Here is a 27,656-nt window from a genome sequence, read left to right as displayed (position 1 = left end):
TAAGTTTTGAAGTTTGGATGTGTAAAGTCCTCCAACTTAGTTCTTTTTCAAGTCGTTTTCAGCTATTTGGGGCCCCTTGTGAATCCATGTGAATTTCAGGTTTGTTTTTTCCATTTCTGCAAAAATGACTGCTGGAATTCTGAGAGGAATTACATTGGATTGGTAGATTGCTGTGGGTGGTATTGATTTTTTTTTAAGATTTATTTTTTATTTATTTCTCTCCCCTTTCCCGCCCCCCACCCCCACCCCAGTTATCTGCTCTCTGTGTCCATTCGCTGTGTGTTCTTCTGTATCCGCTTGTATTCTTGTCAGTGGCACCTGGAATCTGTGTCTTGTTTTGTTGCGTCATCTTGCTGCTTCAGCTGTGTGTGGCGCCATTCCTGGGCAGGCTGCACTTTTTTCACGCTGGGCGATTCTCCTTACAGGGCACACTCCTTGCACATGGGGCTCCCCTACATGGGGGACACCCCTGCATGGCACGGCACTCCTTGCGCGCATCAGCACTGCATGTGGGCCAGCTCATCACACAGGCCAGAAGGCCCGGGGTTTGAACCTTGGACCTCCCATGTGGTAGATGGATGCCCTATCCGTTGGGCCAAATCTGCTTCCCAAGTATTGACATCTTAACAATGTTAAGTCTCCCAGTCTATGATAACAGAGTGTCTTGCTATTTGTCTTCTTTTATTTCTTTCAGCAGTGTTTTGTAGCTTTTAGTATACAGTTTTCACCTCCTTGGTTGAATTTACTCCAAGATAATTTATTCTTTTATTTTTTAAACTTTTATTTATTATTTATTATTTCTCTCCCACTCCACCCCAGTTGTCTGTTCTCTCTGTGTCCATTTGCTGCATGTTCTTTTTGTCTACTTCTGTTGTCAGCGGCATGGGAATCTGTGTTTCTTTTTGTTGCATCATCTTGTTGTGTCATCTTATTGTGTCAGCTCTCTGTGTGTCAGCTCTCCTGGGCAGGCTGAACTTTGTTTCGCGCTGGGCGGCTCTCCTTACGCGTGGGGCTCCCCTACGTGGGGGACACCCCTGCGTGGCAGGGCACTCCTTGCGTGCATCAGCACTGCGCATGGGCCAGCTCCACACGGGTCAAGGAGGCCCGGGGCTTGAACCGCGGACCTCCCATGTGGTAGACGGATGCCCTAACCACTGGGCCAAGTCTGCTTCCCCTTTATTCTTTTAGATGCTATTGTAAATGGAATCACTTTTTCAATTTCCATTTCAGATTATTCACTGCTGGTATATAAAAACACAACTAATTTTTTGTTAATCTGGTAACCCACAGCTTTGATGAATTTATTAGCTCTAATACTTTTCTTGTGGATTCTTTGGGATTTTTTATATATAGGATTATGTCATCTGTGAATAGAGATAGTTTCAGTTCTTCCTTTCCAATTTGGATGGCTTTTTTCTTTTCCTTGCCTAATTGTTCTGGCTAGAACTCCCAGTACAGTGTTTACCAGCAGTAGTAAAAATGGGCAGCCTAGTAGGGAAATCTTCCAGTCTTTCACCCAAATTTTATATTAGCTATGGAATTTTCAGAAATATGCTTTATCATGTTGAAGTTTCTTTATATTACTTTATTTTAACATATCTCATTTTTTTAAACCAAGAGGAGGAGGATTTCCAGAAAGATGCTGAGCAAGTGTTGGGCAACCAGCCCGCAGAGGAGACAGCGCAGCTGGGCCTGTGGAGTTTCTGGAACCTGGGGTTGGAACGAAAGCCCTTTCTCGTCTCTACTTGTCTTTGTGCATCAGTTGCATTCTCTTCACTCCACATAAATGACAAGACATGAACATGACTACTCATGCATCTAAATTTCCTGTCTTGTGACTCCTACAGCAGCAAGATTCTGATTTCCTGAGTTCCTATTTGACAAAATTCTTAGGGAAGGACTTTGTTTGGCCTGGCTTAGGTATCAGGTGCCTCCTCTGGACCAATTAGCCCTGGCCTGAGAGTAGGTCTCTAAGTACCTGGTCAAACAGTGGAAAAAGAAGAAGACCCACTTTCAGTAGAAGGGAGGGTGCTGGACAGATAAAGCACTCAGTCCTTCATTTATTCTCTCACTCATCTGTGAGTGAACAGGCATCACGCACCTATGACGGGGCAGGCTCGATGCTACGTGCCAGGGGCTCCGCCCTCGGGGAACTTAGTTCTCGTCTAGAAAGCAGGGTCTCCTATGCCTCCCTGTCCTGGCTCAGCCAAACCCGCTTCCACTGCTGACAGAGGAAACAAGAGGTGCTTTTTCTTGTATGCGGAGGGGGCCCTCCACGGACCAGTCTGGGGCTATTTTCACAGTGAGGGGACTGAGGGCCAAGGAGCAGAAGCCTGGCTGGCGCCGGCGCAGCTGCAGCTGTTCTCGGTCGTCAGCCAAGAGCCAGAAGTGAAGCAGCGGCTTCCTGTGGGGCCAGGCTCTTCGGGCCCAGCTTGTCAGTCAAGGAGTCCCCAGAAACAACGCCGTCAGGCAGCCCACGAACGTCCTGAGGAATGTGAACTCTCAAAATGCAAAACCCAGCCCCAGCCAACAGGCCTGTGCCTGACTCCACCAGGCCTGCGCCTGACTCCACTGGCCGGCAGGAAGCTGCAGGCCCTCAGGCAACCTTCACCCTGAGCAGAGGGCAAAGACGACGGGGCCTCCCTCTGCGCCCAGCCTAGCGGCTCTGGGCTGCTGGGGAGAGAGTGTGTGTGTGTGTGTGTGCGTGTGATCCTCCAGGGGTGAAATTTCTGATGTGCTGACTCTGCAAACGGAAGCCTGTGGGATTCACTGGTCTGAGCAAAACCTGCACCCACAGGCTCAGAGCCCCAGCCAGGGACGCCACAGCAGGGTGCTGGCCTGTGGGATGTGCTAGACCCCTGTGGCCAAGGACTCCTGCTGCAGTCTACGGGACTGGGGACCAAGGGATGGGGATTTCTCCCCACCTTTCTCCCCACCTACTCTCCTGTTTGCAGGCTGTTAGTCCAAATATGGTGCCGCCCTATTGTGTTTCACACGATGTGTGGGTGTGTGTGTGCTCTATACTGTTTAGACATGATGTAGTGATGGTGGCCACTGAGGATTTAGTCCACAGGTTGGAGAATGGATGGAAGTCACACCTGGATGAGACTGTACTTACATCAGAAGACCAATGGACTCTGAGGTGGAGAGATTTTTGGGTAGGGTCCTGCCACAAAGACTTTCAGAAGGCAGATTTCAAGTGTCAATCCTGCTGGGGAGGATATAGTGAATTTTCAGTTGTAGCAGGTGAGAGTGGGCTTGTGACAGTGTTTTGGGCACAAGTGAGGCGGGTTACTCAGGACTGAAGGCAATGGACATGTGGCCGAAGGTGGGGCCTGCCACACCCTCCGCCAGGTGCAAAGTTAGTCCAACCCGGTGACTCTTCCCTGTCTACCACCATCGCCTTGTGGAATCAGGCAGGTAGAAGCTGGAGCAAAAGCTGAATTTGCTTTACCTGCAAAGAGAAGGCAAGAGGTCGATTTGAGAACAAGACCATGGTGAAATTAGGTGGAAGCTGTGAGACAGCAAACAGAAGCGACGGTAGAGAGCGAGCGAGGAGAGATACAGAGCAGAGAGAAAGGGCAGCTGGGAGCAAGGGGAGCTGGTGAGCTGGGCGGGCTGGTCCCCAGGGCTGCCTGGCCCCCGGTGGCAGTCCAGTCGGTTTCTGTCCATGTGTACACCTAGTGTTAAACCTACGGTAAACCTTGCTTTTCTTAAGATAGATCTTAAGAGTTTCTTGTAACAAAAAAGCTAAGTAGGTTCAGTAGCCTCGCCACAGCTTCCACAGCTCCGGTGTTCGCCGTTTTGACAGTTCCGGTCTGTTTCTGGCCTGGGGCCCCCTGTAGGCTGTTACTCCTTGAGGCCATGTCCTATTCATCTCTATCACCACAGCATCCGGCTCTGCATTTATTCTAACTCTAGGCCTAGGTCCCACCCCAGAGGTCACAGATTTTTGAGACAGGACGCGTACCAGCCTAGGCAAAGAGATACACTGGAACAGAGTCATTGTTAGAGAACAAGGAATGATGAGGCAGTGAGCAGTGAAAGCAGAGGCTTCCAGGAAGTGTAAGAACTGGACAAGCCATGTGGAGACCCTGGCCTTTGGTGCCCTCACTTGTAACATGGGGGTGATTGAGGACCTCACAGGCAGGGGAATGGGACCCAATTAGATGGTGGGCATGAAAGTATTTTATGAAGTGTGATGTGGTGACAACCAGGTGTACATGATCAACTACCTCGATCTTAAGTCTCATGCATGATTGCCAATCTACTTGTGTGACCTTGGACCTTGGCCTTAGAGTCCTCTTCAGTATATTCAGGAGAATGGTAACGGCTTGCCTAGACTGGGGTGAGGAAGTAAAAGGCTTACAGCTCAACACTTCCTACCTGTGAGCAACACTTGGGTAGCTTCTGGGAAGCGGACTTGGCCCAGTGGTTAGAGCGTCCGTCTACCACATGGGAGGTCTGTGGTTCAAACCCCGGGCCTCCTTGACCCGTGTGGAGCTGGCCCATGCACAGTGCTGATGCGCACAAGGAGTGCTCTGCCATGCAGGGGTGTCCCCTGCATAGGGGAGCCCCACGCGCAAGGAGTGCGCCCCGCAAGGAGAGCCGCCCAGCGCGAAAGAAAGTGCAGCCTGCCCAAGAATGGCGCCACATGCATGGAGAGCTGACACAGCGAGATGATGCAACAAAAAAGAAACAGAGATTCCTGGTTCTGCTGATAAGGATAGAAGCGGTCACAAAAGAATACACAGCGATGGGAAACGGACTTTGGCCCAGTGGTTAGGGCGTCCGTCTACCATATGGGAGGTCTGCGGTTCAAACCCCGGGCCTCCTTGACCCGTGTGGAGCTGGCCATGCGCAGTGCCGATGCGCGCAAGGAGTGCCGTGCCACGCAAGGGTGTCCCCCGCGTGGGGGAGCCCCACGCGCAAGGAGTGCGCCGTGAGGAGAGCCGCCCAGCGTGAAAAGAAAGAGCAGCCTGCCCAGGAATGGCGCTGCCCACACTTCCCGAGCTGCTGACGACAACAGAAGCGGACAAAGAAACAAGACACAGCGAATAGACACCAAGAACAGACAACCAGGGGAGGGGGGGAAATTAAATAAATAAATAAATCTTTAAAAAAAAAAAAAAAAAAAAGGAATACACAGCGAATGGACAGAGAGAGCACAGACAACGGGGGAGGGAAGGGAGAAGAAGGGAAGATTAAAAAAATACAGATTCCTGGCACCTCTCCTCCTCCATCTTCCTCAATTAGGATTCTCTGGGCATGTAACCTAGGAATCTGCATTTTAAATAAGCACCCAGGTGATTGATTAGGGTGGTCCAAGACACAGAATTAAGAGACACTGAAAGGATCAATTAAGGTAGCAAAGCAAACAATACTACCTACTGTGACCACAAGATGGCAGCAGGGAGAGGCAAGGAGAAAAGAGGACTCTGGGCGCGTGCAGCACTCAGGGGGTCCCGGATGGGCATACCTGAGGACAAAGTTGTCAAAGGAGGTGGGCCCTGAACTGTGGCATTGTCTCCTTTGCCTGGTGGGGTTGCTGTTACTGCAGACCGTCGTCCCATCTCATTACAGGGTCTTTATGGGAGACTTTTTTGCCAAACTGGGCCGGCAGGAACTGCGCTAGCGTGATACTGACTGGGCTGTAGGTGACGATAACGTGTGTGGGGCGAGGGGTGAGTCACATCCTAGCTGTGTTCATCAGCAGTCATCTACCTCCATCGGGCGGCTTACTCACAGGACACGGTGCCTGTGGGAAGCCGGGCCCCTCCGCCCTGCCCCGGCTGCCAGCCTGCTGTTCCAGGTGCTCTGGAAGGACCGCCCACCTGCATCGGGCCTCTCCAGTCCGGAGAGGCTCAGGTCTGTGGCTGGGGAGCTGGCCCAAGACCAGGCAAAGGATGCTGGGATGGGGCAGGGAGCACGGGACGGGGCAGCTGCCTCTGGAAGCAGCCAAGAAAGAGGTCCCTGGCTGCAGGAGGGGTGGGAGGAGGATTAGGTGACAGTCCCCGAACCCAGCCCGGAACTAACAGCCTCCTCCCCCTCATGCACACACCCCGGCCTGCCCCCCTCCCGGCCTGCCAAAGCTCAGAATAACCCTGAGAACCAGACAGCAGGATGGCAGGGGTTCTGCTCCTCGCCCTGCTCCTCTTGGGGCTCCTCGGTATGGACAGGGTCCGGGAAGGTAGGGAGGTGGTCGGGCACACACACGCAGCTATTGAGGCCTAAGGAGGGGGAGCGGGTGTAGCTCAGTGGTTGAGCACCTGCTTCCCAGGTATGAGGTCCTGGGTTCAATCTCTGGTACCTCTTTAAAAAAAAAAAAGATATTGACATAAAGGGATAACAGCAAAGGCACACCAAGACACAGACATGATCTGTGGCTCCCAGGAGCAATATCAATGTCCAGGGGACAGATTCCAAAAAATTCACAGCTTCAGAGACAAGACACAGGGAAGCAGAGACCTGCCAGGTCTTCGTCTCTAAGGGGCACCCCTCCCTTGACCCCCTCCCCAGGCACAGGCGACGGGACAAACGAGGAGCTGCGTCTTTATCACCATCTCTTCAACAACTACGACCCCGGAAGCCGACCAGTGCGGGGGCCTGAGGACACGGTCACCATCTCCCTCAAGGTCACCCTAACCAACCTCATCTCGCTGGTAAGTCTCCTCCCTGGCTCCCTCGACCCCACCCCTGAGCCAAAAATCCCACTTCTGGTGCGGACCGCTGAGCTCTGTCCTAAACCTCACCTCTGGCCCCGGGATCCCACTTGAGTCACCCCAGTCTCCTTTCTGCAGAACGAGAAGGAGGAGACCCTCACCACCAGCGTCTGGATTGGAATCGTGAGTCGAATCTGGGGGTCACCGCGAGTCTTGCCCAGGGGACCCTTTCTCCCAAGCTCCTCTCGGCATCAGGGGGACGCTGCAGGACAGACACCGGTCGCCCCCACCCATTAGGACTGGCACGATTACCGCCTCAACTACAGCAAGGACGACTTTGGGGGCATCGAAGCCCTGCGGGTGCCTTCAGAACTCGTGTGGCTGCCGGAGATCGTGCTGGAGAACAAGTGAGGGGCCGGACGCCGGGGCCCGGGCTGGGCCGGGCGGGGCAGGGGGTGCCGGAGGGGTTGGGGCGCGAGCCCGCGCTCAGCTCGGCTTCCCGGGACGCACAGCATCGACGGCCAGTTCGGCGTGGCCTACGACGCCAACGTGCTGGTCCTGGAGGGCGGCTACATGACCTGGCTGCCCCCCGCCATCTACCGCAGCGCCTGCGCCGTGGAGGTCGCCTACTTCCCCTTCGACTGGCAGAACTGCTCCCTGGTGTTCCGGTGGGGAGCTCCTCGGAGGCCGGGAGGATTCCGGGAAAGATCTAGAACAGGGGGCGGAGCCAGAGCAGGGCCGGGCGAGCCCGGGGGCGGCGCTTGGCACGGGGGCGGGGCTTGGCAGGGGGCGGGGCCAGAGTGGGAAAGGGGTGGGGCCGCCCCAGCTGGGCTCTCCGCAGGGAAGGGGCGGCGCCGGGGAAGGCCTGGGTGGGGGGTGGAGCCTCCTCAGCCGCGAGCTCCAGGCTCCCGGGGCCGCCTCGGGCAGCGCCCGGGTCCGAGCGCCTGGGGGGGTCCGGGCCTTGCCTCGGCAGCTCGCAGACGTACAATGCTGAAGAGGTGGAGCTCATCTTCGCCGTGGACGAGGCTGGCGACACCATCAGCAACATCCAGATCGACGCCGAGGCCTACACCGGTGACGCCTCCCCGCCTTCCAGCCGGGGTCCAGAGAGGGCACCCAGGGCGGGGCCGCCCAGGCCAAGGAGACTGGGACCTTGCCTTTGGCAACCGGGCTTTAGGTTGCCCTCTCCCCGAAACCGTTCTCGACGGTCAAGCCGGCCCTCCGTCCTCACTTGTGGTCTTTCCGAACCCTGCCCGGGAATGCCCCTTCCCGCCTGAACTGCCCCCATCCTGCCGGCCACGGCGGCCGCAGGCCAGGCCACCTGCCCAGCCCTGCGCGCTCAGGGCAGCCGCGCCCCGCGCTGACCGCGCCCCCGTCCTGCAGAGAACGGCGAGTGGGCCATCGACTTCTGCCCCGGGGTGATCCAGGGAGGTGCCTCCGCCGACGGCCCGGGGGGGCACACGGACGTCATCTACTCGCTCATCATTCGCCGCAAGCCCCTCTTCTACGTCATTAACATCATCGTGCCCTGCGTGCTCATCTCGGGCTTAGTGCTGCTCGCCTACTTTCTGCCCGCGCAGGGTAAGGCTACCCCAGCCCTGAGCCCCGGCCTACTCCTGGGGGGGGGGGGGGTCTGCGCTCACCTGGGCCCCCTCCAGCCGGAGGCCAGAAATGCACCGTCTCCATCAACGTGCTGCTCGCCCAGACAGTCTTCCTGTTCCTAATTGCCCAGAAAACCCCCGAGACGTCTCTGAGCGTGCCGCTGCTGGGCCGGTGAGCGCAGACTGGGTCCCCGTGGGGCTGCGCGGGGCGGGGGGCCCAGAGGGGCGCGGCCCGGGCGGGACCAACACCCCAGGACTCCGGCGGCAGCTTTATTTGGACGCGGGCTCCGGCGCGGAGTGCAGTAGAGTCTCGGGTCCCCCGTCGTCCGCACCGCTGCTGGATGCCACCTTGAGGTCTCCCGGGTATCTCTGCTGGGGGACGGTCGGCTCAGTGGCTCGGCATCCCCGCCGCCCCTGGCCCCCAGCCCACCTCGCATCCCGCACTCACCGGTTCCCTCGGGGGTCCGAGGCCCAGCTGGCGTCGCCACTCTTGCAGGAACGAGGCGGACCCCTGCAGACCGCGGCCGGCCAGGCAGAGCCACGCCCCCTGGCAGAGGAGCCCCGCGCTCGCGCGCGCCGCGGCCCCCACTCGTCGGGCCCCCTGCCCGGCGGCCCGCGCTACCCTGGCTAGCGCGCGCCTCGGGCCCCCGGCGTCCGGGGCTGGGTCCGGGCTGCCGTCGTCGCCGTCCAGTCGCCGCGCCTCCTGCTGCAGCCACAGGGCTGAGATCTGCACAGGGACGCAGGGCTCAGCAGGCCAGCAGAGGTCCCCGCGCCGCGCGGCCCTGGCGCCCTTCCTCGGCCCCTCTTCCCTCGCCCGCGCTCGGCCCTCCCAGCGCCGCACCTCTAGCAGGGTGGCGCCGAAGCCCCTGAGGCTGGCGGCCGCTTCCCTCAGCACCAGCCCCGCGGTGGGCTCCGGGGCGGGCGGCTGCCCCGGCTCCTTGGGCGTCTGGGCCGCCCGCGACTCCAGGGCCTTCAGCTCTTCGAATCTCTGCTCCAGATATTCATGGGCCGCGGCCAGAGCGAGTTCCAGGGAAGACAGAAGCGGGGGCTGGAGAGCCACCTGGAGGAGGAGGGCAGCGCACCTATCGCGTCACGGGGCGGGGGTCGCGGGGGGCTCTCGGGGCGCCACCCTTGGGAGAGGCCATGGGCGTAGCCTCACCTCGGTGGAGCTGTGGAAGTGGTAGACCCACAGCAGGGTGTCCAGGGAGCTGGGGTTGCCCTTCATGTTTGTCCCCGGTGGTAGGAGGGGGAGAAGGGCTAGGGGACGCGTCTGGCCCCGCCGAGGGGAGCAGCTAGGGGGCGTGGCCCCCCACCGAGGGAAGGGGTTTGTGAGGTCACCAGCGGTGCCCCCGTGGCCCAGGGCGTTTGGCGGCGGCATCACGCATCCCGGGTTCCTCAGGTACCTCATTTTCGTCATGGTGGTGGCCACGCTCATTGTCATGAATTGCGTCATCGTGCTCAACGTGTCTCTGCGGACGCCCACCACTCACGCCGCGTCCCCGCGGCTGCGCCACGTAAGACCGGGCGGGGGGGGGGGGCCGGGGCTGGGAGGCGCGGGCCGGGAGGCGGGGGGGTCCGGGGCCGGGAGGCGGGGGGGTCGGGGCTGGGAGGCGGGGGTCGGGGCTGGGGGTCGGGGCTGCGCGCTAATCCCCGCCCGCGGCCCCAGGTGTTGCTGGAGCTGCTGCCGCGCCTCCTGGGCTCCAGCCCGCCGCCCGAGGCCCCGAGGCCCACGTCGCCCCCACGGCGGGTGTCCTCCGTGGGCATACTGCTGCGGGCCGAGGAGCTGATCCTGAAGAAGCCGCGCAGCGAGCTCGTGTTTGAGGGCCAGCGGCACCGGCACCGCACCTGGACCGGTGAGCAGAGCGGCGCGGAGTGCCAAGGGGGCGCCCGCAGGGGGAAGGCTGCCACCCACCCACCCCCGTGTTCCCCCACCAGCGGCTCTTTGCCAGAACCTGGGCGCCGCAGCCCCCGAGATTCGCTGCTGCGTGGACGCCGTGAACTTTGTAGCCGAGAGTACGCGAGACCAGGAGGCCACCGGCGAGGTGAGGCCGGAGCCGGCGGGGCCCTCGCCTTCTCCCGCGCCGTGGCCCTTGCAGCTCCCGTGTGCCGTCCCTTCTACAGGAGGTGTCCGACTGGGTGCGCATGGGGAAGGCCATTGACAACATCTGCTTCTGGGCCGCGCTGGTGCTCTTCAGCGTGGGCTCAGGCCTCATCTTCCTCGGGGGCTACCTCAACCAGGTGCCCGATCTGCCTTTTCCCCCGTGCATGCAGACCTGAGCCCGCAGCTGGGCACTTCAACCTCCACACCCGCAGCCGCTGCTCTGTGAGGATCCTTTCCCACTGCCGATCTGCCTTTTGTCTTTCTAAGGGGGACTGTGTGTGTGCCTGTGCACGCAGGCCTGCCCACCGTGCAGGGGTCAGCAGGAGGAGGGCAGGTGGTTTGGGCAGGCTCTTGGGTGCCATTCCTCCAGAAAGCAGAGATCACCCTCCACCCAGCATTTCTCAGGCCTCAGGCCCACACAGCTGCAGCCCTCACTTCTAAGCTGTCGTTATCCATTTGATAGCCCAGCGGCAGGTACCCCTTTGCAGGACGGGCACCCAGGGAGGCTGGAGCCAGGGAGGCTGGAGCCAGGAAGCCTGTCCCGTGGGGGGTCCATGGGTTGAAGAATGAAGATGCCCTGGACTTCCCCCAGTCACTTTTAGGTTTTCGGTCTAGCAGCCCCCACCCCACCCCACCCCCATAAAACTCACTCATGTTGGATTCTGCCCCACCTGGCCCCTTCATCCCAGCTTTGCGCCTGGTTCTCCTCAACTAGTATCAGGGATTGTGAGAGAAAGAGAATAAAACGGGGCACAAAATGGTGGGAGCTGGTTGAATTGTCTTTATTAACAAACGGGATCTCCAAGGCCACTACATTGAGGAGGGGTGGGGACCAGGAGGGGAAGGGGCTACTTGCTGCTCACACTATATACAGATGCAAGCAAGGGGCTGTGGAGGGCGAGAGCTCCCTGCTCCCTCCCTCCACCAGGAAAGGGCAGAGGCTAGAAGAGGAGATGGGGGTTGGAAAGAAGGGAATGTTTTGGCTGGCAGGGTCCCCCCTCCATTCCCTGGGGTTTGGGGGGAGGGGAATCATTAAAGTGCTTTCAGAAAATGAGGAAATGGTCCCTGCCCCTCGAGTGGCTGGTGACCCCCCTAAAACCTAGGGCCCAGTGACCCCCCCCAGGGTCTGGTACATTCAAGGGGGGAGCCGGCTCCCCTGACGTGCAAATGAAGGGGCCCAGGGCCCTGCCCAGTCAGCAGCAGTGGGGTAAGGGGCCCGAGCCCCAAGCACTCTCCTCTTAGGTGGAGGAAAGGGGGAGGGGCTGGTCCCACTCAATTCCTGGTGAGGGAAACTGTGCCTGTCCCCAAAAGTTGGAGACAGGCACAGTTTGGGGGAGAGGACATGTTAGGGAAAAGGATGGTCACGTGATCACAAAAGCATGAGGGGTCAGAGGTCACGTTCCCAGCAGGCTCCAGTGAATCAAACCAGTAAAAGCAAAAGCCCAAGGAGGGGACAGAGGGGCGGCCTGGGAAGTCTGGCTGTGGGGGGAGAGCCGGGTCCAGTATGGGGCAGCCCCAACCCAGGGCCCCGTCACCAGTTCATGATGCAGTTACGGTTCAGAGTCATGAAGTAAACTTGGCTGCTGCCCCCGGAGCGGACTGAGGCAAAAAATACCTGGGACGGGGTAGAAGAAGTGAGAAGAAGTGGTCACAATGGCTGGAGGGTAGGGGGTAGGGGTCTCAAGTAAGCTGGGAGAGGGAGGGAAAAGAGAATGTGTCATGTGTGTGAGAGACAGAAAGGGGGACTGCAGAATGAGACTCTCGGAGTGACCCCCTCCAGAGGGTGTGATGCGGGACCCCCAGTGGCGGAATCTGGAGCGTTCTCAGGAGCTGAAGGACGGGCTATGAACTCGTGCTGTGCTCAGCTCCCAGGAAGATACTGCAGTCCCCCCTCCCCCAAACCAGGGCCAGGGGTCTAGGGTCATGGGAGTTGGTCCGGCCAGCCCAGAGCAGGGCCTGGGGGGAAGAGTCCCACCTTGTCATTCCGCTCGCACAGGAACTTGAGCCTCTGGGCTCGTTTGTGCATGAAGACTCCGTCCAGGTGGCCGGTCTCCACCGAGCGGATCTCAATGGCTTTTTCGCCCCAGCCCATGATCTGGTTGGAGCAGATGTAGGCTGGCGGAAGAGGGAGGTGAGGGGCAGTGAGCAGGCTGCAGGCCACAGCCCTGGGCCCCGTCAGGGCCAGGTGGCGGGGAGGGCAGGCACCTCACTCACCCACAGAGGTGGGCATCTCTCCCCACTGCAGCACCACATCTTTAATGATGCGCCCGTACGTGTTGACGTACACGCCCTCGTCCTCGTAGCACAGCAGCATCTCCAGGCCGTCGGTGTTGGGGAGGAAGATGATGGCGTGGGGCGTGATCTGGCTCTGGATCTGGCAGGACAAAGTGCACTGGTCCAGTCCCGTGCGGGTGCCCACCTGGGAGCCCCACCCTCGCCCGCGGTCCTCCCAGCCTACGTGCACAGGGATGTAGATGTCATAGCTGTTCCCCGAGTCGACGTCCACAGCATGGAAGCCAGCACTGGAGCCATAGATAACCTTGAGCCTCTGTCCTTCCTCCACTGTCAGGTCGACCAGCAGAGGGCGGTGAGGGAGGTCGGCAAAGGACTGCGGAGGAGAGAGGGCTCAGGGCAGGGAGGTGGGGGGCCTCCCCTTGGAACGGGGTCAGGAAGCTGAGGCTGCAATTACCTTGAAGGCCATGAATTTGTGGTAGGGTTTGGGGGCCCAGGCATACACCTCCACAGAGTTCTTCAGGGCGATGACCAGGAACTTAATACGCTCGTATTTCACTGGGGGCAGGAGAGAGCAGGGATGCGAGGACTTCCCTTGTTGGGCTGCCACCTGCCCCTTCGAAGCCTGTCACTACCCCCTTAACTCCAGGTCCCTGTCGCTGGCCTCACGGCTTTCTTGGCCTTTAAGCCCTGGCCCTCCCGGTTTCTTTCTACTCATAAACAAGCCCTGCCAGGCTGGGCGGCCTCCTCACCGACGCGGTAGTGCCCGCAGCCCTCCATGTCCCCCACGGTGGTCCAGCCCTGCTTCTTCTCCACTTCCGGGTCATTGTGCAGAATCTTGTTCCGGAGCCAGGACAGGTAATACACCCGCAGTTTATTCCTTTTCCCTGAGGGACAGAGAGACGCACACGTTTCCTCCCTCAGCGAGGGCCGGCTTCCCCGCTTCCGTCATCCTTTTTATGTCCACTTCCTCAAGGGGTGAAAAAGTGGAGCCCCACCTCTGGCTCTTGAACCAAAGTTGTGCCCCCACCTGCGGCTGAAGATGGTCCCCAGAGACCCAAGGAGTTGAGCCCCTTCTCTCTGTCCTCCCACCCTAGATGCCACAAAAATACCTGAGATGGTGATGAGCAAGTTGAGTCCTTCCAGCACATCCATCTGCTGGAAGCGTCGCCGCCCGATGAGTCCATATACCTTGCCCTGCCCGCTTCGGTCCAGCAACATCAGCCCGTTCTCCGTGCCTACCAGCAGGTTGACCCCTGCAATCGGAGCCCTTGGGCAGATCAGAGGCGGAGCCAGGCCCTCACCTGACCAGGAGCACGGGAGCCCCACCGGAACTCTTCCTTCACTCCCCAGCCCTGGCTTACCCCAAAGGGCCGCACAGAGGATCTCGGAATTGAATCGTTTCTTGTACTTCCGAATCTCAGGGGTCTCGCTGTGGGCTCGGGTGTTGGTGGGATTCACGTTGACCACGGAGCCCTTCCGCACATCATACTGTAGCTGATCGAGCCGACTGCCCTCTCCACCCACTAGGGCTAAAGAAGAGAGAACGGGGAGGAGAGTGGGCAGCAGCTGCCCTCTCCCTGCCCTTTTTTCACCCCCATTTGGTCTTGAATCCTCAGAATTTCAGAAACAAAGGGAAAGCCTGGAGGGTAGAGGCGCACAGAGAAGCTGAAACAGAATACTGAACTTGAAGTCTGAAGGCCAGGTCCAAGTCCTAGTTCTGCCACTCACTGGTTCTGAACTTTTGACCAGGTCCCTTGGCCACTCTGGGCACATCTTCTCTTTTGTTAAAGGGGTCTCAGAAGCCCTTTCTTGCGCCCAAGCCAGGGCAGGTGCTAAGGCCCAGAGAGGGCGTGGGACTGTGCTGTCAAGCAGTGTCATCAGGGGCCCCAGAAGCACACAACCCGGTACATCCTGGGCCCTGGGAGTGGACAGCCGGGCCCCTGAGCCAGCTCTTTGCATACCTGTTCTCCTTTCCTCACCTGTGATGGGGATGGTATCCCCGCTGCCTCCAGGCTGGTAGATCCCTAGATCCACAAACATCGTGAACGAGCTCTTGCCAGGGGCCTTGACCAGCCCACGAGACTGGTACTAGGAGGAGGGAGGGGGCAGCAGTCAGGCAAATAAGACGCAAGACGCCAGCCTGTGACCGGACCCCCTGCTGTTACCGCCAGGCCCCAGGTCCCCCACGGAGAAACTCTGGCCCCAACCAGTTCTCCGAGGTCCCTCCCCTACACCGTCCCGGGATCTCCTGCCCGGGCTCCTCTCTTGCCCTGTGGCTCTGCCTCCACCCCCACTTACGTCGCTGCCCCCATCCTTCGAGGGGGGACTTTGGCCCTTGCTGTTCTCAGTGGGAGAGTGGCTGGGCTGGACCACGTCTGGCAGGTTTGTGTAACCGTTGCTGTCAGCATGCAGCAGACTTCGCTCCTCTTCAGGAGTCTAAAGGAACGGAGGGATTGGGGTCACTGCTGGGGCCAAGGAGGGGACACAGCAGGCCCCGGGGAAGAAGGGGGGACAAGGGAGGGCACACTCACGCGCTGGACCACCATGGTACCACCCCCGTACGGGGTCTGGGTCCCAGACATCTCCTCGACATCGTGGACCACCATGGTGCTGACGCTGTCCGTGTCTCCGTCGCTGCTGTGGGAGAAAGGAAGGTCAGGAGTCCCTCCAGGTCCCGTCCGCACGCAGTGCCACCGGAAGCAGGTGATGGCCGGGACCCGGCTTTGGCCTCCACGGCTCTGCTCCCTTTGAGGCTCTGTGCACAGCACCTGGAGAAGGCTGGCTGCAGAGGCAGAGAGGCACTGAAAAGCGCACCCGACACTGGCAGGCTGCGGGAGAGACGGGAACACCGGCACCCTCCCGCCCTGCTCTCCAGAAAGGGGAGGATCAACTGGCCGGCAGTGGGGACCAGGCGCCCCGCTCTGGGAGGAGGGAAAGACCTTCCTTCCTGCAGGCCCCTCGGCCCCATCCCCTCTTCCCTGAGCCTCTGATGTGCGAGGACCCCTGCTCCCAGGTCACCCCTTACCGGGCTCCAGGGGTGTCCCTGCTTCCCTCTGATGGCTCGCCATCGCCTTCCTCCTCATCTTCATCACTGCTCTCCACCTCCTCGCTGGACGACGAGTAGTCCATGGCCTTTTTGGGAGGCCGGGGGGCCTCATCCAGGGTCCGTTCTTTCAGCAACACAAAATCCTGCAGGGGAGGAGAAGCCTGAGGAGAGGAGGTGGTGCTCAGGGAGGAGGTGGTACGAGGGAGGCCAGAGGGGAAGCCGGGGCAGGGGACGGGAGGGCTCCCCAGGCCCGGCCCACCTCACTAACCTCACCAATTGCTCGCTTATAGCTCTGGGAGGGGCCACAGGGGAAGAGAGGCAGCCAGGAAGAGGCAGGAGAGAGGTTAATAAAGGTTAGCACTGTAAGAAGCGTCAGTCCCGAGTCCCGTCCTCCCCGCACACGGGCTCAGGAACGCCCCACCCTGACAGCATCTCCTGGGGGCACCACGACCTGCCCCTAAGCCCCAAACCAGGCCAGGGCTGAGCCACGGCTCCCCACAGACTCACTGCGGGCCGGCCTGGCCGTGACCGGTGGTCTTCAGGCTTGGCTTTGTTCCCAGGGGAGAGCACTGGGGAGCTGTCCAGTTTGGAGGAGGCTGGAGAGAGCAGGGAGGGAGATGGGAAGTTGCGGACACCTGGCTAGGGACGGGCCTCAGGCCCACACCGTGTGCTGGCCCCTTGGCCCTGAGCCCAGGTCCCGGCTTCAGACCCCAAGGGTGACTCCGACTGTCCACCTCGACCAGGGCCAGTCCCCGAAGCAGACTGTCCTCACCAGGGCGTGCTTACCTCCCACGCGGTTTCGCTCCAGTGAGCCAGCCTGGGGGAGGTGGCCGTGAGAGGCCGGGAGGACACTGTCTGAGCGCTCCCAGCCAGGGTCACTCCTCCTGAGGTCGGGGTTACTGTGGGAGGGGCAGAGTCAGGGTCAGAGAGACTGGGAGCGCCCCTTTCCAGAGTGCTGAGCTGAACTGCAGAGGGGGCCATCACCAGGGTTTCAAAGAGCAGGTGGCAGAAGTGAGGAGCAAGAGTGAGCGGGGAACACCTCCATTACCTACAGGCGTTGGGCGGGCCAGGGGGCTGAGCAGGGGGCCCTGGAGGCTTGGGGGTCCCCCGCTCTGCCCGCCTTTGCAGATAGATTTGCCAGGCGGAGTTGCTGCGAGGTCTGTGGAGGGAGCACAGGGGTGCCGGGGGGCGGCGGGGGGACGACGGCTAAGGTGACTGGCCTGGGGCTTGCCCACCCCTGAGCGGGTAACCTGGTAAACTTCCCTGGGCCCACCCCCACTCCCCAGCCTGCACCAGACTCCACCGAGCGTTACCTGGCACGGACAGCCTGGGCTGGCCGGGACCCTGCGGCCCCACTGGTGTTAAGGGCAGTGGCAATAGATGAGGTCCTCTGAGGCACCTGAGGAGAGAAGGCAGAGAAGTGAGCGTGCTCCGTGCCGGCACCTGCTGGGCACTCACCGGCACTTCATCCTCACTGTGCCTGCACAAGGTGTCCTCCCCCAGGTTTACAGCTGAGCAATCTGGGATTTGGAGAAGGTCACTAACTCGCCCAGGGTTATGAAGCTGGGAAATGCAAGCTGGGATTCTAACCCATAAAGGTTGCCCCATGGTGCTCCTCAAACACCCTGGCCATTTTTCTATCCCCACACTTACCACTGGGATCAAAAGGAACCGCTCACGTGCCTTCCCACCCTCCAGGACCGGGGCCTGGGACACCTTATCTTCCTCCTCCTTTCCAACCCTGAACCCCATCTCTACCTTGCCTGCTCCCCCTATTCTCCCTCCTTTTCCTTCCCTTTTTCCTGGTTCCACAGGGTTGTACTTGCCTTGGGTGGGGCCTCATTATCTGGCCGGACCCAGGCTGGGGGGTTTGGGCTGGGGCCAGGCCCTTCAGAGGTGGGGTCTGAGTTCTGGCGGATGACAGCTCCTCGGGTACTAGGCGTGGCGGTGGGGGTAGGGGTGGCAGGGTCAGGGTCGTGGGAGGCTGGGAAGGCAGCCAGGTTTCGGGTGGGCTGGTCCTGCAGGGACTGGGATCTGGGTACAGGTGCTGCGTATGGCTTCAGTGGGACCCGGTGTGCTACCAGGCTCTGCAGGGAGAGAGCAGGGAGGTCAGGTAGCTCGCGCTGGGGCACAGCCCCCCTCGAGTCAGGGCCTGGGCTGAGAGAAAGGGACAAGAAGTGCCTTCTGGCCTCTGATTATCCGTCGAAGGACAAGGGGATCACAGAGCTGAGCACAGGCAAGCAGTGGGAAGAGACACATGCAGCAGCAAGCAGGTGGGGTGTCTGCCACGGGCCCTGAGCTCTCTGATTCCAGGCTAAGAGCTGAGTGTGTGTGCACATGTGTGCACCTGGGCTCAGTGTGCTAAGGCAGGAACGGGGTGAGCCTTACCTTGTGCGGTCCCTCCTGGGGCTCCACTGGCCTCTGCATAGGAGGGGTTTGGGTAAGGGGTCCTGGGGGTCCAGGAGAGGCCTGGGGGATGGGGGGCTCAGGCCCTGCACTGCTTGGCTTGGTCTTGGCTAATGGAGAGTTCTGCTGCTTGTTCATCCTCGTTCTCTCTTCCACCTGTGATGCCAAAGGATGTCAAGCAAATCGGCTCTTACCTCCCTGTTCTCAAAATGTAGGTCCCCACCTGCCCCAACAGCTCCAGCTCTACGTCAGTGCTGTGTGTGCATCACTTCCCCCTTCTCGGCGCCTGCTACTGCAGGACACTGCTCCTCGCAGCTACCCTGGCCCCAGGAAGTGAGATCCCAAGGATGAAATCAGGAGGCAGAGGAGGCAACGGGTACCTCTCGGGCCCAGGCAGGTTTGTCGGCGGGGTTAATGCCCCGACCATAATGATACAGGGGCTTTCTGTCCCCAGGCAGGATCTGCTGCTGCTGCTGCTGCTGCTGCTGTTTCTGGAGCTGCTGCTGCTGCTGCTGCTGCTGCTGCAGGGACTTGAGGTAGGCGTGCTCCTGCTGCAGCTGCCTCTGGAGACGCTCTGACTGCCGCTGCTCCTCCAGCTGCTTCCGCTTGTATTCCTGGGGCCAAGGGTAGGGAGAGAGGGCTCAGCAGGGTGTGGCCCCGGAAGTTAGAGCAGGCATGCCCTTTCTGTCCTCCAACTGCGTGGGGAGGAGAAGTTTGCCCTTGATGTCTTGGGTGGATCCCTTCCCCTGCTGTGTTCCCGTCCCCTTCCAGCAAAGGAGTTCTGAGTGGCATCTTCCCACAGGAAGCTGAGGGACCCCGTTACCAGCAGTAGGGCCTGTTCCTGGAGCAGCTGTTGCTGAAGGATCTCGAGCTGTCGCTGCTCCTCCTCTAGCCTGTGACGGATATATTCCTGGGGGGTGGGGGTGGGGGTGGGGGGCAAAGGGCAGGGAAAGAGGAAGAGGCGGAGGAGGGGCAGCGGCAGCGGCAAAGGAGTTGGAGGAGAGGGAAGGGATCAGCGGGGGGGGGGGGGGGGGGGGGGAAGGTGGGGAGGGGAGGAAGGGAAGAGTAATAGAGAGGACCAGGAGGGATGAGCCCCCAAAAGGGCAACACAGTTCAGATGGGAAAGGAGGAGGAAGCCAGGGTAGAGGAACCAAGAGGAAAGGTGCAGGGAAGAGGGGCCAGGGTGGGGTGAAGAGATGGGGGATGAAGGCACAGAGACAGGAGGAGGGCAGGGAGCAGGGTGGGGGGTTGAAGGGTGGGAGAAAACAGAGAGAAAGAGTGAAGCTGGAAAAGATAGGAATCTAGGGGTAGGGGAGAGACGGGAAAGGCAGTGGGAGCAGGAGGCAGGGGAGGCGGGCCGCAGGAGCAGGAGGGGGGCAGGGCGAGTGCGGGGTGTGCCGGGGCGCTGTACCTGCTCCCGCTCCGCCTGCCGCCTCTCCTCCTCGCGCCGCAGGGCCTGCCTGTCTTCCAGCCGCCGCTGCTGCTCCTTCTCCTGCAGCTTCCGCTGTTCCCGCTCCCGCCGCTGTTGCTGCGAGTGAGAGAGATGGGCTGTGAGGACTGTCCCGGGTACAGGCAGCACGGCCTGGCGGGGAAGCCTGGTCTACCTGCAGGTGCCGCCTTTCACGGGCGGTGAGGGCACACCTCCTCCGTCCTTAGGGGTGCTGGTTAGAGAGTGGCTTCAACTCATTTTCACAAACCTACCTACCCCTGCTCAAAGGTCCACAGAGGCTTGACTCAGGAGAACTTGCTTGCCTAAGGCAGCTGTGGAGATGGGATCGAGAGAGGCTGAACTGGATAATGCGTCCCCCTGCCTGCCCTCCCCACCAAACAAAACCAAGAGCCAGCAACAACCCCACGTGTGGCCGCAACTGTCCTAAAATGGGCTGTCATGGTGGTCTGTGGCCACAAGAGGGCACTAGGCACCTGTGCCCAGAAAAGCAGCCTTGTGGAGGCAAGGAAACCTAAAGGAGAGGGGCTTGGCCCATCAGTAGCTCAGGACGCACTTTACTTCTGCAATCTTCCTGACCAAAGCACCTGCCAAAAACCAGTTATGCAAAAGCCCTAAAGGGCCGCGATGCTTGAGGGAACTTCAATGTGTCTTTTTTCTACAACGAACGATCTGGTCGGCCTTCTCCAGGATGCCTTGCTATTCATGATTTTGTTAGCCTGCTGGAAGTTAAGCTTATTAAACACAAAAAACAAACAAACAAGACTCTGTAGTTAGTTAAAAATAAGACTTTCTATATTAATTAAAATGAATTTCTCTTTACCCACTTCCAATTAGTCCAAATCGACAAGACTATACTTTAAGGAAAAACAAAACCAAAATAACCAAACATAAAAAGAAGGTCTTTAGAAAGATCTTTTCACGTTCAGATCAGCCCTCGACAGAGGCAGGTGCCCAGGGGCACTGAGGTGTGTGGGCAGAGCTCCCCCACCATCTGAAATTCCATTCAGTGAACCTGGTGAACCCAGAGGGGAGCTCTGTTTGCAGAAAGATAGTCTGGTCAGTGGGTACCACATGGCTTTCCAGAAGTGACTCTACTCTGAAGCGATGCTGATGGCACAGCCAGCCCCACAGGGTGGGCAGGGTGGGGAGCAGCGTGCCTGGGGGCCGGCCTGACACTGGGGGCCTCTAACAATGCATGGTAAGTCTTCCACTGAAGTCGACGGGAAGGGGGCCGGGAAGGCCCAGGTCGCTCCCTGTTCGCCGGCCCTCAAGGAGCCAGGGCTGGAACCAGGGTCAGGTGAAGGGAAGCCGAGTCAGGCGGCCCCTTCTGAAGACAGCTCACCTCCTCAACCCGCCGCCGCTCCTCCTTCTGCTCCTCTATGCGCCGCTGCCGCTGGTGCAGGAGGTGCTTGATGTGCGCCTCAGGGTCTCGCTGTTGCTGCTGCTGCAGCTGCTGTTGCTGCTTTAAAGCCTCCGAGTTGCTCTTGTTCTCCTGCTGGAGCCGGAGAAATTCCCGACGTAGCGTCGACTCCCCAGGCACATTCATGATGGAGCTGGGCCAGGGTGGCACAAAGGAGCTTTGGGTTCAGAGGTCTGTTTCCCACTCTCATCCCTGGGGACCCTGCAGGGCAGGTGCTCTCCCGGGACCAACAAGCTGCCTCTGGTCACTCCCAGGCCGTTTCCTGGCCCTGTCTCCTGCTCAGCCTTTGGCCCTGCCCTCCTCTGATACCCCAGCTCGCCTCTTCAGCCCTAAGTCACTCTCTCCCTTACCTCCTTGCTCATTCACTCACTCTGTTTCTCCTTAGCACTGTGCGATTCTGTTTATATGGGTCTCTACCTCTTGGTGCCCACCACCCCCAGACTGAGCCCCTCAGCCTCCCACCCCGTCTGCCAAGCCCACCTTGGCTCTCCCTCCTCTCCGTGGCTGTCATCTTCCTCTTCACTGCCGCTGTATTCATATTCCGTCTCCTCTGCAGGAGGGAAGATCACTGCTGTCTCTTCACCCGGTGCCCCAGACCCCACCCTGGGCTAGGGAGACCTTAGATGAGATAGCTAATAAGGCATGTCTGGTCAACCAAGCCCCAGGGCCCCAACCACCTCCTTGGGTCTCAGATTTGGGCCTGAATAATGGGTGGGATGTGCTGGAAGGTGTTCATGTGTTCACATATGCACAGGGTCAACACGAAGCTTTTGTTAGGTTGTGAAAAAAGGGGGACCCTCTTTTGTCAGGCTGACTTCAATCAGGAAACAAGAAGGGGGAAGCAGACTTGGCCCAGTGGTTAGGGCGTCCGTCTACCACGTGGGAGGTCTGTGGTTCAAACCCCGGGCCTCCTTGACCCGTGTGCAGCTGGCCCATGTGCAGTGCTGATGCTTGCAAGGAGTGCCGTGCCACGCAGAGGTGTCCCCGTGTAGGGGAGCCCCACGCACAAGGAGTGCGCCCCGTAAGGAGAGCCGCGGAGAGCTGACGCAACAAAAAGAAACACAGATTCCCGTGCCACTGACAACAGAAACAGACAAAGAGGAACACACAGCAAATAGACACAGAGAACAGATAACCAGGGCGGGGGTGGAGGGAAGGGGAGAGAAATAAATAAATCTTAAAAAAAAAAAAAAAAGGACGCAGAAGGGGAAAAAACCCTCAGGGGTGGAAGTTTAGGAAAGGAGACCTCCTTGGACGAAGAGTGCTGGGGCCTGGGAGGAGAGCAGCAGGGAGGTAGGAGTCAGGGCTGGTGGAGAAGAACAGGGGCTGAGGTGCCTCCTTAGACCCACCGCCTCCCGCCTTGCCCACTGACCCTTCTCGCCCCGCTTCTTTCGGGACCGGTCAATGTGGTCCTTGAGCTGGATGCGGACCTGCCGCTCCGTGGGCTGGTCGCGGATGAAGGGGAACTTGAGCAGCTGCTCCGTGGGTGGGCGGCTCAGGTAAGTCTTGATGAGACACGTGTCGATGAAGTCAATGAACTTCTTAGACCTGGAAAAGGTAGCGGCTCACACCAGAGGCCCCTCTCGGAAAGAGAGAGGAGCAGGAGGAAGAGTGTAGATCGCTCATCCCCCTTTCCACACCCTCACATCAGGCCCAAGGAACCCCGGCTGCAGTGCCACCCCCAAGCCTAACACTGAGGGGGTTAAGGTGGGGGGCGGCACTGTCTGGAGACTTCATTCCTAGACACCAAATGCCCCGAGACCTACCATTTCTTGGACTTGAGCCTGGGTGGAGGGTTCCGAGGGATGAGGAAAAGGGCTCGCATGGGGTGCATGTCACACAGAGCTGGGACACAGGAGAGGCACCATCAGTCCCTCTTGCCTTGCTGAGAGCCTCAAGGACCTTCTGAGCCTGACCCCATGGCCCACCTCCTCCCTACAGCCATTATCTGGGCCCTCCCTTCTCTCCCATCACACCCCTGGCCGACTCAGCACTTACGGGGAGCTCCTTCTGCCATCTCAATGGCTGTAATTCCTAGAGACCAAATGTCGCTCTACAGAGAGGAGGGAAGAAGGGACAGGTGAATGTTCAGACAACCCTGCCCGATAAGCTCTTCACCCACAACCTCTTCAGACCACTTCCTGGTCCACCCCCCTGCTGGGGGAGCCCTCTCCTTCAGCCCCATCTTCCTATCCACACTTTCCTTGCCATAAAATGTTACCCTATTCCTCACTACTAGCACGCTATTAGACCTTCATTCTGTTCCCAGACCCGCTCAAGCCCCTGATATTTTCCATCTTTCCGTCACCACCACCTCACTTGATGTGCCTGGCTACCCCATGCTCCCTACTTCCCACTTCGTACCCTGTAATCATAGGTGGCATCGGGATTTTCATCACAGGCGATGACCTCCGGGGCCATCCAGTAGGGGGTTCCAATGAAAGTGTTCCGCCTGCCCACGGTGCGGTCCAGCTGAGCACTCACCCCGAAATCCACTGTGGAGGCACAGAGGGAGGGGTTGGGACGGAGTCATGCCTGCTCGCCTTGCCTCACACCCTGTACCTGGCCTAGTCATCCTGGGTCTTGGGGGAGACCACGGTGAAGGGACCAAGGGACAGTGCTATAACCAGGCAGGAGGCGTAACACCCCATCTCCTTGGAGGGGCTGCACAGCGTAACAGGTAGCAGGCAAAAAGCTCCTGGAGTGATTTTCAGCATCCCAGAGGAGGATGTGGGAAAGGGGAGGGGCCTCCCTAGTGTACAGGAAGTTGGACTTGAGCCACCAGGGGGAAAGAGGTGGGCCTCTCATCGCTGTCCCGGAGGGAAGAGGGCCCAGTCGGCCCCAGGAGGACTCAGCGCACCTAGCTTGACCTCGGCATTCTCTGTCAGCAGCACATTCTGCCCCTTGATGTCTCGATGGATCACCTTGTGGGCATGGAGATGGGCCAGACCCTGGGACAGGAGAATGGGCAAAATCAGCCTTGGTGTAAGAGGGGACGGGGAAGAGCGAGGGAGGAGGTGGAAGGGAGCTGCGGGGCGGGGGGATAGGTCAGTCTGGACAAGGCTGGGATGGCTGAAGGAGAGACCCTCTCCACCCGGGGACCCAACTCAGGCCTGTGGAGTTTGCTCAGAGTGGGGACTCCCTGTGAATCCCCAGCAGCTGCTGGTTCCAAGCAGAGTGGCAGAGCTTGGAAACAACGGGGCTTTACTTCTCCAGCGATCTGAAACTGCCCCACACCTAGGGATCTTCCCTCCCCATCAGACTTGCTCCTGAGAGAGGGCAGGGAGGGCCCCTGACCACACAGACGCTCGGGCAGGGGCGGCCCAGCCCAGGCCCTGGGTAGTGGTCGGGGGCGGGGCTTGCACACACCCTGAGAATCTCCCTGCAGATGTAGGCAATGCAGTCCTCTTTCAGGGCGTTCCCTTTCGTGTTCTTTACCAGGTCAGTCACTGAGCCAGCACCACAGAACTCCATCACCAGCTAAGGTCCAGGAAAACACCGGAAGGAAAAACATCAGCCAGGCAAGGCCTCTCCCTTTCCCTGCTCGAGCCCCTGGGGGAGGAGCAGGGGCCTGAGGGCTGGGACTGGCAGGAGCTAGACAGCAAGCGCCACAGGACTCCCTCACAAGAGCCACAGGACTTCCTGCGATTAGGAGAGAAAGGGGAAAGGAATCCAATAGGGAAGGATAGGGCAGGGCAGGGCTGGGGTGAAATAGTCTGGGTTTAGAGTAGGAACCCAAGGAACCCCCTAAAACTATAGACCAAACTATGAGTTACGAGCATTTCCTCGGGGAAGGGTCCAATGCTTTTATCAGATTCTCCCTGAGATCCAGGACCCCAAATGGTTAAGAACTACTGCTTTGGAGCAGAGTTTGGCCTACACCCCATTTTTGTACAGTCAGTGAACTAGGAGAGGTTTTTACATTTTTAAATGTAAAAAAGATCAAAAGAATATGCCATGACACGTGAAAATTATATGAAATTCAAATTTTAGTGTCCTAAATAAAGTTTTTTTGGGACAAAGCCACACTGATTCATTTGTGTACTGACGATGACTGCTCTTATGGTTCAACAGCAGAGTCCAGTAGTTGTGACAGAGACCTTATGGCCCTTAAAGCCTACAATTTTTGCTATTTGGCCCATCAGAAAAAAAGTCTGCCAACCCCTGATCTGGAGGCAAGAAAGGGGCTAAGAATCAGCCATTCTCCAGACCTGCTAGAGAAAAAAGCAGTGTATGGTGTCTACCCAGAGAGCTGCAGGTGGGAACCAGGCAGATTCAGAAGAATCTCTCCAGACAGACAGTGACAAGCCAGGGCAATGAGAGCTCCCCCACGATAGCCTAGGGATAGAACCAGCGACTCAGAGGCAGGTGGCCAAACCGGAAGAGGCTTGAGCCGGCCCCCCTAGGAATCGGTATGCCTGTCCAAGTGTCTTCACTAGTTTTCTAAAAGCAACATTCAATGCAGGAAAGGACTGGATGGGTGGGATGCATATTTGCATATGCAAAAGTTCTTTGCACATGCCCAGTCTGGGCCAGCCCTTCAACAGCCTCAAGGGTCCGGAAGGGGGCATCCAAGCTCTAGCACCTAGCTCCTAGTCCTCGATGACCTCCCACGACAGGCTTGGGCAGGTAAACCTACCTGATGTGCTACTCATCCCTTGTGCATGTGCACATGAACGTGTATGAACCCAAAAAGACTAAGTGCCTGGCAGCCAGGGGCCCTGGAACATGCAGATCTGTGCAAGGTGCACAGAAGGTGCTCAGTAAGTCCGAGTTTGCTGGTGGACTGTTGGGAGGGGAGACCTGGCAGGAGCTCCAAAACCGACAGCTGTTGCCATGCCCGCTGCTGCTCTCTCCTCAGGGGCTGGGTTGAGTGCCACAAAGGGCGAGGCAGGGAGGCTCAGTCCGCACCACTGCCAGGCTAAGGAGGGGAGTGACTTTCAGGAAAGTTCTGGACCAGGAAGGAATCTGGGGGAGGCCCTAAAGGGCTACAGCAGGCTCTGGTTAGAACAATCATCCAGAGGGGCCTGTGCACTACCAGGAGCGGTCCAAGTCCTGATGCCTCCCACCAATATTCTGGTTCTGTTGCTTTCCCAGGAGCTGTGCTCAAGGCAGGAGAACTGATTGACTAACCTCCACGGTGGTCTCTTTTAGCCCTTCCAGGGTTATACTCCTCATGATTTCATCCGTGCCTGTCTGACTTACTGTGAGAACTAGGTATGGCAAAGGCTGCAACAAACACCAGGGCCCCTGCCACTAAAACATTCAGAGGACAAGACACTCCAGTGTGCTGTCCTGGGCTGCAGTGTAGACCCCATGTGCGTCAGGAGGCCCCTTGGAATTCAGAGACAGGAGAGGTCGTCTAGACAGAGGGGTGGCAAGAACAGACTCTGGATACGGACATGAGCTCCACAAGCAGCCTGGGGACGGGCACGTGCGAGGGGCAGGTGGGCAGGCAGAGGGGCAGGTCTCACCCAGAGCTGGTCATCGTTTCCAGGGGGGCTCTTCTTAATGAAGGCCCCATAGTAGGTGGCAATGTTGCGGTGGTGAGAATATTTTTTCAGCATGTTGATCTCCTGTTTGATCTCTTCTTCCTCATCCTAGGCGAGGGGGAGGAGGTGAGCCCTGGGATTTCCCCAGCACCCCCTTCTCAGCGTTCTGTCCCTCCCTCTGCCCAGGCTCCACTCCCTACCTCCGTGACATCCATGACCTTGATGGCAGCCAGCTGCCCGGTCTTGACATGTCGACCCTGCAGGACAGAAAGCCCAGTGTGGAGGGATCTGGGGCCCACTTGGAGCAGAATGGCTAAAGAGATTGATCGTGGGAGAGGCCACCTCTTTTGGCTGTTTTCTGTCTTAGAGCCCCTCATCGGGGGCAGATATCTTGATTTACGTGTTGGTCATGCGGGTACACAGAGGGAGAGTTCCCAAGCCATGAGGAATACCAGAAAAATTACCTAAACTGAACTACCTAAACTGTACTTTCACGCTATAAGCTCAACAAAGATGAAGGGTCTCCTTCTATTAAAAAAACAAACAAAAATAAAACCACAAAAACCCTCAAGAGAGATGAGGAGAGACACGCTGTGTTCCAGCCTTTCTATAATTTGGAAGTTACAGCAGGGAGGGGAAGATGACCTTCTCCATCCTAAGATGGAGGGCCGAGGTAGCTGGCTGGGGAAGGAGGCGAGGGAGGGAGGGGCTTTTGTTTCTCTTTTATCTTCTATACAAGAAAAATACACCTTGGGGCTTTCCTGATCCATTCCCCTCTAGACAGGCAGCCTCTCCCAGAGTCACTGCCCCTCCTCCCCAAGGCTTTTATTGTGGTTGACAGAGACAGAATAAAGACAGAACTGAGATTTTTAAGAGAACTCAGGGAAACACAGAGGGGCTGGCTGGTATCACCAGTCTTTTTTTTGTGTGTGTGTGTTAATTCTACTTTATTTTATTTTTTTTAATTATTTTTTTTTTAATTACATTATGAAAAATATGTGGTCCCCTTCAACCCCACCGCCCCCGCCCCCCACTCCCCCCACAGCAACACTCTCTCCCATCATCGTGATACATCCATTGCACCTGGTAAGTTCATCTCTGAGCATCACTGCACCCCATAGTCAATGGTCCACATCATAGCCCAGACTCTCTCACGTTCCATCCAGTGGGCCCTGGGGGGATCTACAGTGTCCCGTAATTGTCCGTGAAGCACTATCCAGGACAACTCCACGTCCCGAAAACG

General features: G+C 58.6%; 3 protein-coding genes and 1 long non-coding RNA gene across 47 annotated transcripts in view; 1 reads left to right on the top strand and 3 right to left on the bottom strand.

Annotated features, from left to right (window-relative positions):
- Positions 1 to 1,564: 1,564 nt before the first annotated feature.
- LOC111763319 (uncharacterized) lies at positions 1,565 to 6,200 on the bottom strand. Its single transcript, XR_011646800.1, has 2 exons — positions 6,113 to 6,200; positions 1,565 to 5,977 (listed from the first exon to the last, which is right to left on the bottom strand). It is a non-coding gene; the product is annotated as an uncharacterized lncRNA (long non-coding RNA).
- CHRNE (cholinergic receptor nicotinic epsilon subunit) lies at positions 5,970 to 11,125 on the top strand. Of its 4 annotated transcripts, XM_058283689.2 has the most exons (12): positions 5,970 to 6,169; positions 6,520 to 6,662; positions 6,801 to 6,845; positions 6,960 to 7,069; positions 7,175 to 7,330; positions 7,636 to 7,736; positions 8,046 to 8,243; positions 8,321 to 8,435; positions 9,663 to 9,777; positions 9,930 to 10,116; positions 10,199 to 10,305; positions 10,385 to 11,125. In XM_058283689.2, exons 1-12 carry the CDS (start codon positions 6,124 to 6,126, stop codon positions 10,538 to 10,540), a joined length of 1,479 nt encoding a protein of 492 aa, XP_058139672.1. In that variant the 5' UTR covers positions 5,970 to 6,123; the 3' UTR covers positions 10,541 to 11,125. The 4 variants fall into 4 exon arrangements, with proteins under 4 accessions (XP_058139672.1, XP_058139671.1, XP_023443585.2 ...); XM_058283688.2 differs by lacking the exon at positions 5,970 to 6,169 and having other exon boundaries at positions 6,377 to 6,662; XM_023587817.3 differs by lacking the exons at positions 5,970 to 6,169; positions 9,663 to 9,777; positions 9,930 to 10,116; positions 10,199 to 10,305; positions 10,385 to 11,125 and adding an exon at positions 8,532 to 9,235 and having other exon boundaries at positions 6,377 to 6,662; positions 8,395 to 8,435.
- On the bottom strand, positions 9,024 to 9,505 carry C21H17orf107 (chromosome 21 C17orf107 homolog; the record flags this gene model as incomplete). Its single annotated transcript, XM_071210871.1, has 2 exons — positions 9,423 to 9,505; positions 9,024 to 9,323 (listed from the first exon to the last, which is right to left on the bottom strand). Coding segments are annotated over exons 1-2 (366 nt in total), but the record flags the coding sequence as incomplete, so codon positions are not given.
- Positions 11,126 to 27,656, bottom strand: part of MINK1 (misshapen like kinase 1) — a 52,822-nt gene continuing 36,291 nt past the window's right edge. The window contains exons 3-34 of one of the 41 annotated variants that reach the window (XM_004447247.5): positions 26,614 to 26,670; positions 26,396 to 26,521; positions 24,291 to 24,401; positions 23,782 to 23,872; positions 23,286 to 23,416; positions 22,920 to 22,974; positions 22,688 to 22,766; positions 22,294 to 22,469; positions 21,402 to 21,471; positions 20,844 to 21,054; positions 19,463 to 19,579; positions 18,875 to 18,961; positions 18,432 to 18,665; positions 18,034 to 18,207; positions 17,472 to 17,732; positions 16,959 to 17,044; positions 16,694 to 16,804; positions 16,432 to 16,544; positions 16,153 to 16,241; positions 15,914 to 15,937; positions 15,625 to 15,806; positions 15,131 to 15,236; positions 14,898 to 15,035; positions 14,579 to 14,687; positions 13,961 to 14,128; positions 13,709 to 13,852; positions 13,349 to 13,483; positions 13,054 to 13,154; positions 12,823 to 12,972; positions 12,579 to 12,738; positions 12,340 to 12,479; positions 11,126 to 11,979 (exon numbers count right to left, since the gene is read on the bottom strand). In XM_004447247.5, coding sequence (XP_004447304.2) covers positions 11,896 to 11,979; positions 12,340 to 12,479; positions 12,579 to 12,738; positions 12,823 to 12,972; positions 13,054 to 13,154; positions 13,349 to 13,483; positions 13,709 to 13,852; positions 13,961 to 14,128; positions 14,579 to 14,687; positions 14,898 to 15,035; positions 15,131 to 15,236; positions 15,625 to 15,806; positions 15,914 to 15,937; positions 16,153 to 16,241; positions 16,432 to 16,544; positions 16,694 to 16,804; positions 16,959 to 17,044; positions 17,472 to 17,732; positions 18,034 to 18,207; positions 18,432 to 18,665; positions 18,875 to 18,961; positions 19,463 to 19,579; positions 20,844 to 21,054; positions 21,402 to 21,471; positions 22,294 to 22,469; positions 22,688 to 22,766; positions 22,920 to 22,974; positions 23,286 to 23,416; positions 23,782 to 23,872; positions 24,291 to 24,401; positions 26,396 to 26,521; positions 26,614 to 26,670 — 4,020 coding nt within the window. In that variant the 3' untranslated portion in view covers positions 11,126 to 11,895. The remainder of the gene's footprint in view (positions 11,980 to 12,339; positions 12,480 to 12,578; positions 12,739 to 12,822; positions 12,973 to 13,053; positions 13,155 to 13,348; positions 13,484 to 13,708; positions 13,853 to 13,960; positions 14,129 to 14,578; positions 14,688 to 14,897; positions 15,036 to 15,130; positions 15,237 to 15,624; positions 15,807 to 15,913; positions 15,938 to 16,152; positions 16,242 to 16,431; positions 16,545 to 16,693; positions 16,805 to 16,958; positions 17,045 to 17,471; positions 17,733 to 18,033; positions 18,208 to 18,431; positions 18,666 to 18,874; positions 18,962 to 19,462; positions 19,580 to 20,843; positions 21,055 to 21,401; positions 21,472 to 22,293; positions 22,470 to 22,687; positions 22,767 to 22,919; positions 22,975 to 23,285; positions 23,417 to 23,781; positions 23,873 to 24,290; positions 24,402 to 26,395; positions 26,522 to 26,613; positions 26,671 to 27,656) is intronic. The other 40 variants (XM_012523944.4, XM_012523947.4, XM_012523950.4 and 37 more) reach the window with 40 other exon arrangements.

The sequence above is a fragment of the Dasypus novemcinctus genome, chromosome 21 (genome assembly GCF_030445035.2).
Source record: "Dasypus novemcinctus isolate mDasNov1 chromosome 21, mDasNov1.1.hap2, whole genome shotgun sequence".
Lineage (NCBI taxonomy): Eukaryota > Metazoa > Chordata > Mammalia > Cingulata > Dasypodidae > Dasypus > Dasypus novemcinctus.
Note: the sequence above shows the minus strand (reverse complement) of the source record. Positions and strands in the feature narration are given on the sequence as shown.